This window comes from Nicotiana tomentosiformis, chromosome 7 (genome assembly GCF_000390325.3).
Source record: "Nicotiana tomentosiformis chromosome 7, ASM39032v3, whole genome shotgun sequence".
NCBI lineage: Eukaryota > Viridiplantae > Streptophyta > Magnoliopsida > Solanales > Solanaceae > Nicotiana > Nicotiana tomentosiformis.
This window is the reverse complement of record NC_090818.1, coordinates 2,631,958-2,647,693: the sequence shown is the minus strand read 5'-3', so window position 1 is coordinate 2,647,693 and position 15,736 is coordinate 2,631,958. Positions and strand designations below refer to the sequence as shown.

At 35.9% G+C, this 15,736-nt stretch overlaps 1 protein-coding gene across 2 annotated transcripts; it reads right to left on the bottom strand.

Annotated features, from left to right (window-relative positions):
* Positions 1 to 1,239: 1,239 nt before the first annotated feature.
* Positions 1,240 to 8,877, bottom strand: LOC104099202 (uncharacterized). Of its 2 annotated transcripts, none has more exons than XM_009606118.4 (7): positions 8,619 to 8,877; positions 6,679 to 8,401; positions 5,410 to 5,843; positions 5,161 to 5,322; positions 4,025 to 4,100; positions 3,064 to 3,219; positions 1,240 to 1,821 (listed from the first exon to the last, which is right to left on the bottom strand). In XM_009606118.4, exons 2-7 carry the CDS (start codon positions 8,380 to 8,382, stop codon positions 1,675 to 1,677), a joined length of 2,679 nt encoding a protein of 892 aa, XP_009604413.1. In that variant the 5' UTR covers positions 8,383 to 8,401; positions 8,619 to 8,877; the 3' UTR covers positions 1,240 to 1,674. The 2 variants fall into 2 exon arrangements, with proteins under 2 accessions (XP_009604413.1, XP_009604414.1); XM_009606119.4 differs by having other exon boundaries at positions 6,679 to 8,395.
* Positions 8,878 to 15,736: the final 6,859 nt, after the last annotated feature.

The window sequence follows — 15,736 nt, the reverse complement described above, 5'->3', positions numbered from 1 at the left end:
TGGTGTCGGCCTTAATAAGCGGAGGGACTAACTGTATAGGCCAAAATCTGCCCTAAGGATATGTAGCGTAATATGGCATTAAGGAAAGAGTCAGTCAAGGTTACCCAATAAGCAGCAAAGTCATTGGCCGTAGCGTCGACATGAGCCGTAGTCGAGATGTCGACAAGAGTCGTAACCGAGATATCAACAAGAGTCGAGGTCAAGGTTGAATATTGATGATAGGAGTTGTAACGGCTAGTTTGTCAGGATAGGATATTAAAAAGGAATATTCTAGTGGATATTCTCTGCACTTGTACTATTAGGGTTTCTTAGGAAAATGTCTCGTATATATAGAAAGAAGAGACAATGATAGGGGCATGTAATATTCATTTGATAAGAATATTTTTCAGAAGAAGATTCTTTCTCTCTTGTGAAAATACAAAGATTACCTTTTGATAAAGATTCTTGCTCATATTATTCCACACTTTTCCACCAGATCCGAGGATTGTTTAAACAAATTTTGGATTTTTCTGTCACTCATCATTGTGAGGAGTAACATTCGTCCAATCCATCTATTATTGGGTGGATTACTCTCTCTATTTACTTAAATGTCATTTAGTGCTATTTATTACTGGTTACACCACCATTATTGCTCATACTTTAAGAATATTTTGCACTTATTGTCATCAATCATTTATGGGATCTGTCTCCCTTTCCCACACGTTTTCAAGATTTGCATTTAGAGTTATTATCCTTAACTAGATTTAACTCATTATTACATAAATTTAACAGTTTAGCCGAAAGTTATACTTTTTGGTCAAACATTACGTATGGCTAATAAGTGGATAAATAGTATGGAAATCCTAAAGTATAATCAAACGTATGATATTAATACGGTTCTAAATACAATCTGAAATACAGCTAGCAAAACGTTCCCCTATTTATGGCGTTAGTTCATCAGGAAAACAAAAGGATGTAAAATGTGTTTGTTCAATTCCATTTCAACATCGTGTAAGATTTCCAATTAAGAGGGTACTAGATAAGAGTTTACCCGCTAAAGTTTAGTGCCACTGAGCCGTGGTACAGTCGAAGAAAAATTAAGAACTTATCCAAAATATGATTTTCTTAAGATCACCAGAGATTATATTAACAACTTGAGTTTTTTTTTTTTTGAGGGGGCAAGCTTACTATTAAGTGAACAAAAAATACTTACATGCATCAGGTGTTACTGGACAATTTAAAATCCCTTAAGAGCCACAATGAGAATGAACATAAAATATTTAAATGATAAAAATTTATATGCAAGACATATCTTGCATTCATTGATTTAACATACATGCCGAATACAACCACCTTAACATGGTATCCCTAAATCTAACTTTTAGGGAATACATACCACTCCACCTGAATTTTCTACTAGTGGCCAAGGAAAAAAGGGAAAACGAGCACCACAAGAAACAAATTTTTGCTGGGACAAATATCATCAACGCTAAAAATATGTTCTTCCATTTAGACATGAGGAAAAAGTTCTCCGTAAGCATTGCAAAATTGCCATTCAACCAAATAGGACCTTGCATTACACCACAAAACAAGTTATCTAGGTCCAAAGGAAGTGAGGCGTTATGACTTCTGGCATTCAGAGGATACTGAGTCCATTTCTGAAACAAATACGACAATTAACTTTGAACAAAATCATCAGAATAAAGATGATACTGCTGAATATCGTAATGGCCCTTGTTGCAGAGAATCTGGTGCCTCAATGTGTTGTAATATTGGCGTCATCTTTAACCCAATGATCTGAACTTTGGGATTTGAGTGACCATCCAAGAAAACATTAGTAACCTGCAAATTCGCGGGATCAAAAGTTATTTGTTTTGTGTGCTGCTTAACTACATCAACAGTCCATCAATAACTGTTCAGGGGATTGAAGGAAAAAGAGGAGCAAATAGCAAATGTAATAAAAATGCAATAGCAACAATTAGACAATCAATAAATCATGTGAAAAACTGTGGCATATGAAGAAACCTATGCATCAAACAAAATATCAGAAGTGATCATTCTCTAAAAGAATGTAGCTCATGAACCCCATCATTCTCTCTTGGGAAAATCATGTGTTCGCAATATTTAAGGACATCTGAACCCAACAATTTTGGATCCATATCTCTCAATGATAGTAGGAAAAAGTCATGCAGAAGCTTCAAAGCCTACCTTGGCAACTGCATACAAACAAAGAGCCCCAGCTTCAAAATTCAGGGTTGACAATTACTAAGTATGAAACCCTCTTGATCCATCACTTTGCCACCTCCCCATTCCCACCTCTTAGCCCCATGAGAAAATGCATCATTGCAACCCAAACAACCCCACCCCACCCCTCACCCCCAAATTAGGAAAAATAAGAAACAGCCCTTACCAGCACTCATCAACCAAATACCCAAGCACCCAAAATTGTAATTCCAATTCACCAAATCAAATGTACACAAACACATCCAAGCAAAAAAAGTAGAAATGGAAGGCTGGCATTGCACACTTCGAAAAAGCAGCAGGTTAGCTCCTTTGAGGAGTTCAATTTAGTTTTCAGAGACTGCATCAGTGTCAGCAAACAGCGATCACAAGATAGAAAAAATACTGAATTTGCTAAACTCTTTTTTGAGGAAGATAATCAACCTTGAGAGCATAGGCATTTTCGATATTTCACACAATTAAGATTTTATTCTCCAGATTTTAGGGTAAATCTGGGGCAAAGAAACAAAAAAAAAAATTGCCCCTTTCTTCAGTTCGGATGAAACCTTAAGATGAATAAATCTCAATAAAGTGACCTATGATGAAACCTAGAGATAGGAAAGAACTCAAAGTCATAACACATAATCAAATTTTACAAGCACAAGAAATTCCTATACTTCTACATAATCGAGATAGAAAGACTTTGTATTCGACTCTGGTACGAGCAGGTGCCTTTCAACAATCCCTGTTGGCAGTCTAAACTCTAAGCACAGGAAAAAAGGTAGGACATTAGCTGTGTCCTTTAATGGTCAGGCAGGCTGTGAGCAAGTAAGTTTCTCACTTACCAAACTAAACAAAGCATACCTGAGTACAGCCAAATAATTTCAATACTTCCAACGACAAGCAGCTATCAACAATCAGTCCCAGGGCTTCATTCGCCAAGTTGCGGCACCAAGACAAATCCAGACTAATCAAATTTTTTGAGCATTTGGCTAGTGATATTGCAGTGTTGTGTGAAACCTGTAAAAACCATATAAAGACATGGAAAAACATTGATTCCTTGACTTTTAGTCTGGCAATAATTCATTGACCTTTTTCGATATTCAAATTTCCATGTACCCAGAAAAACATGGAAGAGGAAACAAGAGGCCTAGAAGTGAAAGCAAAGAAAATCTGCAAGTTCAGAATACAAACCCAAGGTTCCTTTTGCTAGTACTCCCAAAAATATATATTTTTACAAGGTAGATTTTACTAACAGTGCAGCACCACAAAAGTGGGAAGTCACCAAAAAAGTGTGTGAAATTTCCTCCCCTAGGATTGTCCATGGATTCCACTACATTTTCAGGAAGATCTACGGGCTTCCTATTATACCAAAAGTTACTCTGATATTATATTTGAATAGTTGACATATCTAAGCAAAGTTCCGGACATCCATAAAGCAATAATTTCTTGATAAAATGGGTTATCCCCTTGTGGAACAACAATAACAACTGCGCCTCAGCCCAAACAAGGTGAGGTCCGCTATATGAATCTCCATTGACCCTTGTGGAACAAACAATGCTTAAAAAGCAAACTGGATAGTAAAATCATTAGAGCCCCTTCTAATGGATAAATGTTGATCTAAGCCGGATTTAGCAGGCTTAATCGAGAATTCTAAGTCCAGTGTGTAATGCTGGTGATTTTACTAGAAGTCAAGGCCATAAAGTAGCAAATACCAACTGGAATTCAGCAAACATGAAGCACAATCAGAACCCATAACACATTTCCCTAGAACCACACAAATACAATAAGAAAAATGTGATGAACATTACATGCGGTTAAATACCTTACTGACAAAATTGAGAGACAATTCCTTCAAAGACTCCCCACTGGTTTCAACATAAGCAGCAACAGCTTCATCACTGACATTGATAAAGATAAGAGTAAGCTTATGCCACTTTCAATTTTACTATTTACGAGTACAAGGAATTCAAAACATGCTATCAAAAAGGATAGCTCTTTTCATTTTTTGAAGAATGCATACTGATAATATCCTATATGTAGCTTGAAACCACTATTCTAAGATTTCAAAGAACATTTTTTGTGATTTTTGCAAGAATGATACTGAGAGGATCTTATATGTAGCTTGAAACCACTATTATAAGCCTTCAAGAATGGAAGACAACTCATGTATCATATGAGAGTAAATACATAGAAAGCCAAATAAGTTGGAAAAACAGACACAAGACTGCAAAATCATTTCCCTGCCGGCTGCCAATTCCTATTCTTCGACTGATATTTCCTTTTCTCCGGTTTCTAACTAATCCAAATACTTATTAAACAAATGAAGCTAAGGAGTAGGTGAAATGGTGCGTTCCAACTGCAAAGAGCTAGGATCTCATGTATGGACATACTCAAATACATGTTCATGCATAGATGGAAAGGGTACATACATGCTCGATAAAGGTAGAAATTTCATCAAAGGAGTTAAGTGTGAATTATACCAAATCCAGCTGAATGAGACGTTCCTTATATATACAAAGTACAATGTACCGAATGCACCCACTGTTATAAGCATAGGAGACTGTTATATCTCCGCAACTTGGATATGCTATTTTTACTTACAAAATAAAAGTAAAATACAAAAGAAAATGTGTGCAGTATCAACCTAGATGATTCTGGGCAACCAACCACTCCACAAAAGGAACATGAGAAGGAAATTTGAAACCAAGGATTTTGAAACATCTTTTCAACATTCAAATGAAGAATCTTTTATGCGAAGAAACAACCCTCCTTTGTAGCAACGATATGGTGATATTCTTTGACAAATTTGCTCTAAAGGCATAAGCAACCAACATTGAAGAAAAGAGTAAAAAGCTACAGAAAATGATGATGATTATTGCAAGCAAAAAATTATGGTTAAAGACACTGCATATGCTACACTTAGAAAAGAATTCTGCACTGAATGCTATATTTTGAAACCTGAATGCATTGCGACAGAGTTTTAGCTTGTCAACTGCTCTACAACCAGTGGCAAGGTGTCCGATTGCAGAGTCTGTCAATTTACGCAAGTTACTCAGGTCAATAGCGCGTAATCCAGGACAGCTTTGTGCAATCTCTTTCAGAGAACAGTCAGTCAATTGCCTGCATCAGATTAAAGGCACAAATACAATCAGTATCTGTCAAATTTCTCTGTGGAACATCATCTGAAACAGGACGAAAAACACCTACGTGCATCCCTTCAGAACAATCTCTCTCAGACTCTGACCTCGATGAATGACAAATTCTTTAATAAAAGCATCACATACAGTCTGGATTCCAGCTACTGATAGAACTTCCAAATGTTCTAGCTTTAGCAATGCTGGTAGAATAAGCATGGGATCTATTGCTTCGCAATCGTCTAGATACAACTCTCTCAGAACTGATCCTAATGAATCAGATAAACAGCTAATTCCATCACATGTCAGCAAAGAGCACTGGCTGAGATTCATTGACCTTAAACAAGGTGCTGCAGAGATGATTGCCGTCAGCCCAGAATCGGAAAGACGACATGCACCTTTCAAGGACAAGGTAGTTAATGCAGGGAGATTGTTTGGGCAACGAGCTAATGTAGCCAATAGGATATAATCTGGAATACAGCGACCACACTGATCCAGTTGAAGCACCTGGTTCCACAAAGAGAATCTCTTCAAGTTCAACAATCAGAACTAACATAGCATTGATATCTATTACTACAACATATGCAAGCAAAACTTGAATGGACAGACTGAAGACTTTTAAAGTATTCTAATACAAACCATGCTAAGATGAAGAACTTTATCCTGGCCCAAGGAAAGAATAGGACAATTACATGCAGAAAGGGGGAAAAAAAAAAAAAAAAAAGGGGGGGGGGGGGGGGGGGAGGACAGCTTTATCTTTTATGAATTTTAATATCATCAACACTGTAATGTTCAAGATCATAAGCAGAGATTATGCTGGTAAACAAGGTCCGTTAGTGCCCCCCATGTAATGCTGCTAAACAAGTACTTATTAGTACCAAGTATCATATGTACAGAGTGAAAAAGTAACGCAGGTAGGGGGGGGGGGAGTAAATAAAATAAAAATGTAGTTAAAAGGAATCACATACAAAAGCATAACACAGCTTGCTTCAAAAATGGCTAGATGAATAATTTAACTGATAGAATAGTAGTTCATAAATATTAAAACTAAGTTTGGTTCCTCAAATGAGAGATGGAGAGGAAGGAGAGAGAAACCAAACTGTCTACTTCCCCTATGTGAAGCATTGATGATATACTTCATCATTTCCATCCAGCTTTCGACAGATTGAGAAAGATGACGCAGAGGACTGCAACCCCTCCACTTCTATTTTGCGTTTTTCTATTATTTCCTAACCAACCGGCGAACACGCACACTTTATTCACTTTTACTTCTACTCCTCCAACCATTTCTTTTTCCACTCCAATCAGACATAGCATAAATAAAAGGAAGATGAAAACTCACCACCAAGTTGCTGGTATCACATGCTTCAAAGGTCTGTGTGAACTTCTCCTCATCCAACCATGAACAGTCCTTTATGCGTATCTCTGTAGGAGATCCACGGGTAAGAAGATCAAAAAATTGATAAGTCATTTTTCGAGAATCGCACAGTGTTTGGCAAATCCTGTGCCTGAGTGCATCAGGTACACAATCAAGTGAAGTGATTGCATCTGCATTTTTCACTAAAATGCACATGCATAGGTCTTGTAGTGAGGGAACCACCAGCTTTCTAGATTGGCACTGCTGGTCCTTTTTGGAAACCCATACCAATTCAATCTTACTTTTCTCTGAAAATGAACTCTGCTGATGCTTGATGTTCGTTTCGCGATCTCTAATAATCTTCATAGCAGTTGAAAATGGACCAGGCCAGTCTTCTCTTTCTTCAGTGTTCACTTCCTCCTGTGGAATTTCCTCAGCAGTGGCATTTATATCCTGTTCCGTTTGGGAAGAGAAATGAGCAAACCTGGAAGCATTTCGTCTGGCAATATCCCTAAACCGTCTTCTTGATGTAGATACTCTTGTAGCAGTTATGCTCGCATTGGCATCTGCAACTTGCTCTCCATCCTGAGATGATGTCATATCCTCTGAGAAATTAATATCTCTTGAAACAATATCAGTTATGGGTTTTTCCGCCCCTTGCTTGGATTTTCCTTCCAATGTATCAAGACCATGAGGCAGATCATAGCCAGCCATCACTTTTTTTCCTTTTTCCTCTCTGCTAAGCCTCCTTCTAGTCTTTGAATTACCATTTTGCACACTAGCAGCTTGCTCATCACCATGATTATCCATGTCTGCGGTTTCTGGGAAACAGGCAGACTGAGGTACTGTGTCCTCAATTGGCATCCCGAATGTTTCCTCTGATTCTAAATTTACTGAATGAACCACTGACAAGCCCTGGTCATAAACTGTGCCTTTACATTTCTCTTCTCTACTGAATCTCCTCCTCTTAACAATAGAAGGCTCATCTGAACTTGTCCCTAACTTATTGCTCAAGGCACCTTCTGAATCACAACTGCTTGACATTCCTTCACTTAGCTTTCCTTGAGACAGCTTCTCATCGCAATCCTTCTCAACGCTTCCAGTCTCACCAACAGAGCCACCACTGGTTTCTTCAAGTGCTCTCTTTGAGATTTTCTTGCCTGACCGCAGACTCACAAACTTAGTGTTCCCTTCTCCCTGCACTTCTATACTTCGTTTTTTCTTCCCTTTCCCCTTCTTAGCATATTCAGTTCTCTCCTCACAGCATGCTGAATTTCCTATTACATCAGATTTATTCAAACCTATTTCTTCAATACCTTCACTATGCCAAACCCCCAAATTCTTATCTTCATCCAAAACCGTGTTTTCTACATCAATGTCTCTCTTCAAACTCTCACCATTACACTCATTATAAATTTCAAAATCCTTATTGTTTCCTTTACTACTCAAAATTTCGCTAAAACCAGTTTTAGAAGCCAATCTCAAACTCCTCCTTGGAGCAACAATATGAGAAACGGAACGACTAGCCGAAGAACAAGAAATCGGAGTCATGTTACAATAAGACTGGCTCGAAGTTTCTAGAGACTTTGACGGAGTTGCCGGTTCCAATACAGTAACATTTTCTAGGGTTTTTGAAAAGGCTTTAGGCTTGAGTGCCGGAGTCACTTCGCGAGACCTCAAAATCGCCATTATCTCTTATCCTCTGAAGCTACCACAACAAATGAAACTAAAATAAGCAACAAAAAAAAAATCATACGCGTATCTAAATATCCAAAAAAACAGAAGTACTCATTTCTCTATAATATACATAAAAAAAAAAGCGCAAAATCTGAACTCAGTAGCAGAGACTAACAAACTTATAAAGTTCGATAAAACAGAATAAAGGAAGCTTATGTATTGAAAGATAGAGAGTAAGTTACAGTTACCAGTGACAGCGAGGAATTAGTGACGAGATACTGAGAGCAATGGCGAAAATGATGGTACAGTGAAGTGATATTGTGAGGATGAAGACGAAATAGGGAAATAAGAGTACAGTAGAGAAGGGAATGTTTCCGGCGGCAGTTGAAGCGGTTGACGACGGCGGAAGGTTGTGGCGGGAGGTTTAGCAGGTTTGAGGTGTTTTTATGGGAATTTGGTGGGAAGCTTACTGGACACACACACGAGATACGACACGCCTGTTGGAATGGCTTCGACTTTCCCGCCAAATATGTAGGTTGGGCTCTTAAGAGATTGGATGAATGGGCTGAAATGAGGCCCAATTTTTTTAATCTTATTCAAAGGGCATTCTGGTGCACTAAACTTCCGCTATATGCAGGATCCAGAAAAGTACCGGACCACAAGGATCTATTGTACGCAGCATTACCCTACATTTCTGCAAGATGTTATTATCACGGTTTGAACCCGTGACCTCCTGGTCACATGGTAGCAACTTTACCAATTACGCCAAATATATAAATAAATTCAGCAAGCAAACACAGGAAAAAAACTTCTTTTTTAAAAATAGGAAAGCTTCTTTTCGAATGAAAAATACTTTCATCACACCGAACACAGTAACGATGTTGAGGAAAAGCTGTTGAGTTGTAGATTATTATTTAAAACAATAAATTTAATTAGAAATATTACACTTTTATTTACGTAATTATATCTTAAACACATACCATTACATGACTTAATTCTCTTTTACTGGCCAAATAAATGGGAATAACCTTTTTTTTTATGAATGGTGATAGTGAAACTTGAATTCAAGACCATTTTTCTATTAGAAAACTTAAGCTATCAAAACAAATAAATTAATTATACATTTACCAAAATAATCAAATTTAATTTTTGGAAGAAGAAAAAAATAGAGATGAAAATCACATTAAAGTATGTGGGATAGTCTTTTCTGATCAACCAGCAAATCTTCAATTTAATTACTATTTGGGCATAAAAAGAAAGTCAAAAGAAAGTCCCATTCATTATTAAATCTCAATTAAAAATACATAATTTGGATTCTCTTTACAGCTTATAAATTGATTAAAAGTTCATAATTTGGGACCCAATGAACGCGTAAAATAATGTGGATAACTGGATACCACATGATTAATTGATTAGTTGTCCAGATTACTATGGCTGCCTCTCATTTTTAAATAAGAAAATATACACTTCTATCATATGCTCCCATTGCGGGCCATGCGACGTAACACATGGTTAGAATTTAAACGAAACAAAATTAAAAATAAAACATAAATAGTCAGAAAATCCAGACCAACAGCCCTGCAATAAAAATAAAAAAAAAAAAAAGTTTAAAGAAAGCCTGAACTATTCAATCAATATAAGTATTTTCTATTATCTAATGAAATTAACTTTTCCTCTCTAATTTAAGAAACAACGGCCTTCTTCATCGACAAAGTTGTGATGGAATAAATATTTCGTCATCCTTAACTAGAGATTTATGGTGCTCTCAATATTATTAGAAAGTGTTTTATTCCTAATATGGGGCTTTCATATACAAACCCCAAATTTAGCTGACCCAAATATAGAAGCTTGGATTTGGATGAGATTTTAAGGGATTTTCAGAAATATCAATTAAGTAATGATTCTTAACTTGATTTTTGGTTATAACTCACTAATCTATCATTAATTTTATCATTTAATTTCGAATTTGGGGTGAAAAATTGGAAAAATTTGAGAAGAGTTCCTTCTTCATCTGGCCGCATTGCATCAATATGGATCCAATAATCCATTGGGTGTACATTCAGAGATGGATAAAATTGCTTCTTAGACTAAATTTTGGGATTTTGATTGAGATTTTGGTATCGGATTTGAGTGAATTTGGTATGGTTAGACTCGTGAGTGAATGAGTGTTCGTATTTTGTAACTTTTACCCGATTCCGAGACGTGGGCCCGGGGAGGCTTTTTTTGAGCGATTTTTCAATTTCTTGCGTTAGCTTTGATTTTATTAACTAGATTAGTTTCTTTTAGTTATATTTATGCTATGTAATTGATTTTGGCTAGATTTGGGTCACTCTGAGCCGGACATTCGTGGGAAAGGCATTGTGACTGATTGATTGAGCTTGGTTCGAGGTAAGTGGCTTGCCTAACCTTGCATGGGAACTCCCCTTAGGATTTGGTACTGTTTGATATGTGAGCGTCGTGTACGTGAGGTGACGAGTACGTACACAGGCTATTTGTTGTAAAACTCCGTTTTTCACTAAGTCATAACTTGTTTTCTCCTTTTTGAAACACACTAGCATATGTAACTATCATGTTTAGACTATAATAGCATGCCTACTTGTTTAGCTGCTTATTTGAACTCTGTGTAGCATGTTTAGTGAAATTACCTGCTTTCCTTGACTTGAACTTAGTCTAAAATGTAGGATTTCTTGCTGTAACTGTTATTTCGGTTAGTTGCACTGCATATTTACTTTGGGACTACGGAACGGTATTGCGGGAGATCCCTTGTACAGCATATTTACTTTGGGACTACGGAACGGTATTCCGGGAGATCCCCTGCTGAGCATATATTATTTTGGGACTACAGAACGGTATTTCGGAAGATCCCCTGCACATTTACGTTTGGGACTACGAGACGTTATCTCGGAAGATCACTTGTTGTTATCACTGTATTCTGAGTTGTTGTCTTTCATTGATTCTGTTCTTGTTAGATTCCCGTATTTATTTTTACTGTAATATTTTATTCTGTCTTATTTCATTATATTTATACCAGTAGGGCCCGGACCTGATCTCGTCACTACTTGACCGAGGTTAGATTTGGCACTTATCGGGTATCGTTATGGTGTACTCCCACCCTTTTCTACACATATTTTTTATGTGCAGGTCCAGGTTCTATCTTAGTAGCCTTATCACTGGTTGCAGTTGCCGAATGAGAAAAGGCCATGTTCAAACAGGCAATGGTATCTGTCGAGAAGTCTATTTTTACGGCAAATAATACACGTTTGTTTCCCTTTTCAGAAGTATACATGTAGTAAAATTTAAAGGGGAGGTCAACGTTGTTTGAAAATTGAAGTGTTTTATAAAACTATTTTAGTTTAGTACAATCAAATAGAGTAGTAACTTCATTTAAGAGCAGGGCGAATATAGCCTTAAAAGTCATACAATTGTCACAAATGAGATACTAGGGAGTCATTATTTTTATAGCAAGAATGTGCTATACAGGCAAGAACTTTCTCCAAATGTTGAGCAGTTCGATAAAGCTCTATCAATAATAAAGCTATCGTTTTCATTCCCTTTTGAAAACAAATAATTTTATCCATCCCTATTTGACTAAATCTACCAAGTTTCAATGGACACGATGACATTTTTATTAATGTTGTTCGAGTTGTTTAGTGTTAGGATTTTAGGTATAAATGAAAAACAAAGGGAAAAAAGAAATGCAGGGATCTTAGGGTGTGTTTGGTATAAAGGAAAATATTTTTCGTGAAAAATATTTTCTTAAAAAATGAGTAGTTTTATCACGTATTTTCCCTTGTTTGGTTGGAGAGTGAAAAACTTTTACAGAAAAATATTTCTAGTGATTGGTTAGAGAATTTAAAAAAAAATTTATGCTACTCTCCTCAGCCCACATTCCTCAAAATTCTCATGTTTCCTATATTCCTCCCCCCCCCCCCCCCCCGCAAATTCTATTTTCTTCAAAATTTAATCTACATCCAGAAAAAAAAATATTTAGTTTGTTGAAATGAAAGAAAAAAAAATACTTAATTTGTTGAAATGAAAGAAAATACTTTTTTTTACATCATGAATAGAAAGTACTCGTTTTGTTGGGGAAAAAATACTTTTTATATTTCAGGAAGAAAATATTTAGTTTGTTTAAATGAAAGAAAATATTTTTTCTAAATCATGAAAATAAAGTACATGTTTTGTTAAAATGAAATAAAATATTTTTTCTACATCTTGAAAGAAATTACTCATTTTGTTGGAAAAGATACTTTTTCTATTTCAGGAAAAGAAAATACTTAGTAAGCGTTTGGACATGAATTCAATTTTTTTTTTTAAATTTGGAATTTCCCTAAAATTTGGATTGAAGATGAAGTTGTGTTTGGTTATAATTTTTTGCAACATATTTGGATGTCTTTTTTTCAAAATCATGAAACATAATTTATACCCCACAATTTATAAAAAAAAATAAAAATCACCCCAATTTGATTATCCTACTTGAAACAAACAATCAAACATGCTATTGTTTAACTATTATCATATTCTACTTTACTGCAACACACAGAAGATGCAAAATCAATATCACATGTTCTAATTCTACTGACACACAGAGAAGGTGCAAAAGCAGGCATAGCCACATATTTCTCATAACCATATAATCAAACTTTCAGTAGGCAGAGTTCAAGAATCAACTAAGACTGGTGGGAAAGGCAGCCACACACTTTGGTGAGAAGAAGCCATGTTGCTTGCGTTTTGTATTTCTGACTTTATGGAAAGGAAAATGGGTAGTTGATGGGTTACTTAGGTTAATAGCTGATGGGATCTTTTATAAATTTTAAAAATATAAGGTAAATTTGTAAAACCAAAAAATAGCAACCTTCAAATTTTCAATAAAAAAACTGGTTCCCTCTAGTTTTTCAAATTTGAAAATGCATTTTCAAGTGAGATTGGAAAATTGTAAGATTTTGATAACCAAACACTGTTTTGAAAACAATTTGAAAAAAGAAAAAAAATTCTTATGTCCAAACGGGCTCTTAGTTTGTTGAAATGAAAGAAAATACTTTTTCTACATCATGAAAAGAAAGTACTCATTTTGTTGAAATGAAAGAAAATACTTTTTCTATATCATGAAAAGAAATTACTCATTTTGTTGAAATGAAAGAAAATACTTTTCTATATCATGAAAAGAAAGTACTTGTTTTATTGAAAAAAATACTTTTTCTATTTCAGGGAAAAAAATACTTAGTTTGTTGAAATGAAAAAAAAATACTTTTTTTACATCATGAAAAGAAAGTACCCGTTTTGTTAAAATAAAATAAAATATTTTTTCTACATCATAAAAAAAAGGTACTCATTTTGTTAAAATGAAAGAAAATACTTTTACTATATCATGAAAATAGTATACTCATTTTGTTGAAATAAAAAAAAAATTTATATCTATAACATGAAAAGAAAGTACTCTTAATAATAGTTCTATTTAGGGTGAGTGATGGGCGAGGTTGGGGTATGTGGGGTGTGGTGGGGGTAGTGGGTGGTTTGGGAGTGGGGTAGGGTGGGTTGGTGGGTGGTGGTGGTGATGGGGGAATAGGGGTGGAGAGGTTGAAAAAGAGTTTTGGAAGATGGTTTCCCTTCATTTGATAGGGAAAATATTTTTCTCCAATTGATGGAAAATGAGTTAATTTAGAAAACGTTTTCGAATACATTTACGCCAACCAAACATGAAAAAATTAAAAAAAAAAATCATTCGCACTAAACACACCCTTAATCTCATTTGTTTTTTTTATCTAACAAGGGTCTAAACATGAATTGTTCAATTTTTAGCCCATTAAACACGTTTCTTATTATTTGTCCCTTTGGGAACATTCGATAAAAACGTATTTCTTATTTTACAATTATTTATTTTGCTCGAATACGTATGATTCATTCATAATTTGTGCAAAATATAAGAATTACTATGACCCTATTCACTAATCTTTTTTTTTGGTTAACTCGACACTATATATATATATATATATATATATATATATATATATATATATATATTCACAAAATTACATCATTATAGGGGAGGTATGGGCTCCCTCGAGAATTGTCATCAATGTCTAGCATTGTGTTAATATTACAAACATTATTTTTTCTTTCAAATACAGTTCCTAAGATGTATGCTCACACTGCATCATTTGCAAACGCCGGAGGAACTGCCAAAAATTGGGTCCTATCAAAAACTTCCTTCCTAGTCACCCATGTTGTTTATGAATACCCCCCCCCCCCCCCAATACCCCATTTTAATGTATTTAGGCATGCAGCTTCATTAGTGTTCAACTTATAAAAGCCCATGTCTGGTGGTTGCCACTTAAGGTATAAGGTCCTAGTATTTGTGGCAGATCTATGCGAGGCAACAACATTATTGTATTCAACAGCTTTAGCAATTGTTTGGTTGACATTAATATGATTCTTCTTCTTCTCAAAAAAATTGGAGTTTCTGGTGAGCCAAATGGCCCATAGGCAGAAAGGCAGTAGTTATTTCCAATTGGTGCATGCATTGAAATCAACATGTTGAAGTTTATGCCATGTGTCTTCCCAGTTAGCCATATAAAAGGGTGGTGCATTAAGGGTTGGCCTATGGTTGCACAAGTGCAGCAGATGCTGCCAGAAATCTTTGGCATTTGTGCATTCAAAGAAGATATGATTTATGTCTTATACTCATGAATTGCAATAATTACAGTTAGGATTTATTCTGAGGCTTATGTGGTATAGGTGGTTCCCTGTAGGCAGTATATTCTGGTGCATGAGCCAAATAAAAAACTTAATCTTTTTAGGGATTTTAGTTTTCAAATCCAATCGAAGTGATCTTCTTGTGTAGTGTCAAGGTGCATCTATGAAAAAGTAGGCATATTTAGCACTAAATAACCCATTAGAGCTAAGGTTCCAAATGAACTTGTCCTCATCTGTGGTAGAGTTGGGGATGAAGGTATTTTGGATTATGATGTTGATGTCACGAGGGATTGGGTAGTGGATGGAGGTGAAATCCCAAAACCCATTGGAGTACGTTGCATTTATCTTGATGTTCATGACATTCTGATGCCATGGACCTTTAAGGATTGTATCTAATGGTTGCATGTTGGGAAGCCATGTGTCAGTAAGGAATCTAACCCTATCCCCTTTGTGAACCACCCATATAGAGCCTTTTATGCATATCTTCCGGCCCTCCTGGACACACTGTCATGTTTTTGTTTTAGCCTTAGCCCTCATCCCTATTCCACTGCAATGCTTTCCCATGAGCACCCTAGCCCAGATGGAGTTTGTGTTATTATAGAGTCTCCAAGCTAGGCTGGTATGGCAAGTCTTATTTTTTAGTTGTGCCTGCTGAAGGCCTAAGCCTCCCATG

Excerpts from the sequence above, each read along its gene's own strand:
- LOC104099202 (XM_009606118.4), bottom strand. The coding sequence starts at position 8,382 with ATGGCGATTTTGAGGTCTCGCGAAGTGACTCCGGCACTCAAGCCTAAA. Across the intron at positions 5,323-5,409 it reads ATTGTTCTGAAGGGATGCAC|GCAATTGACTGACTGTTCTC; the intron begins GTAGGTGTTTTT and ends AATCTGATGCAG. Across the intron at positions 1,822-3,063 it reads AATTATTTGGCTGTACTCAG|GTTACTAATGTTTTCTTGGA; the intron begins GTATGCTTTGTT and ends GCGAATTTGCAG.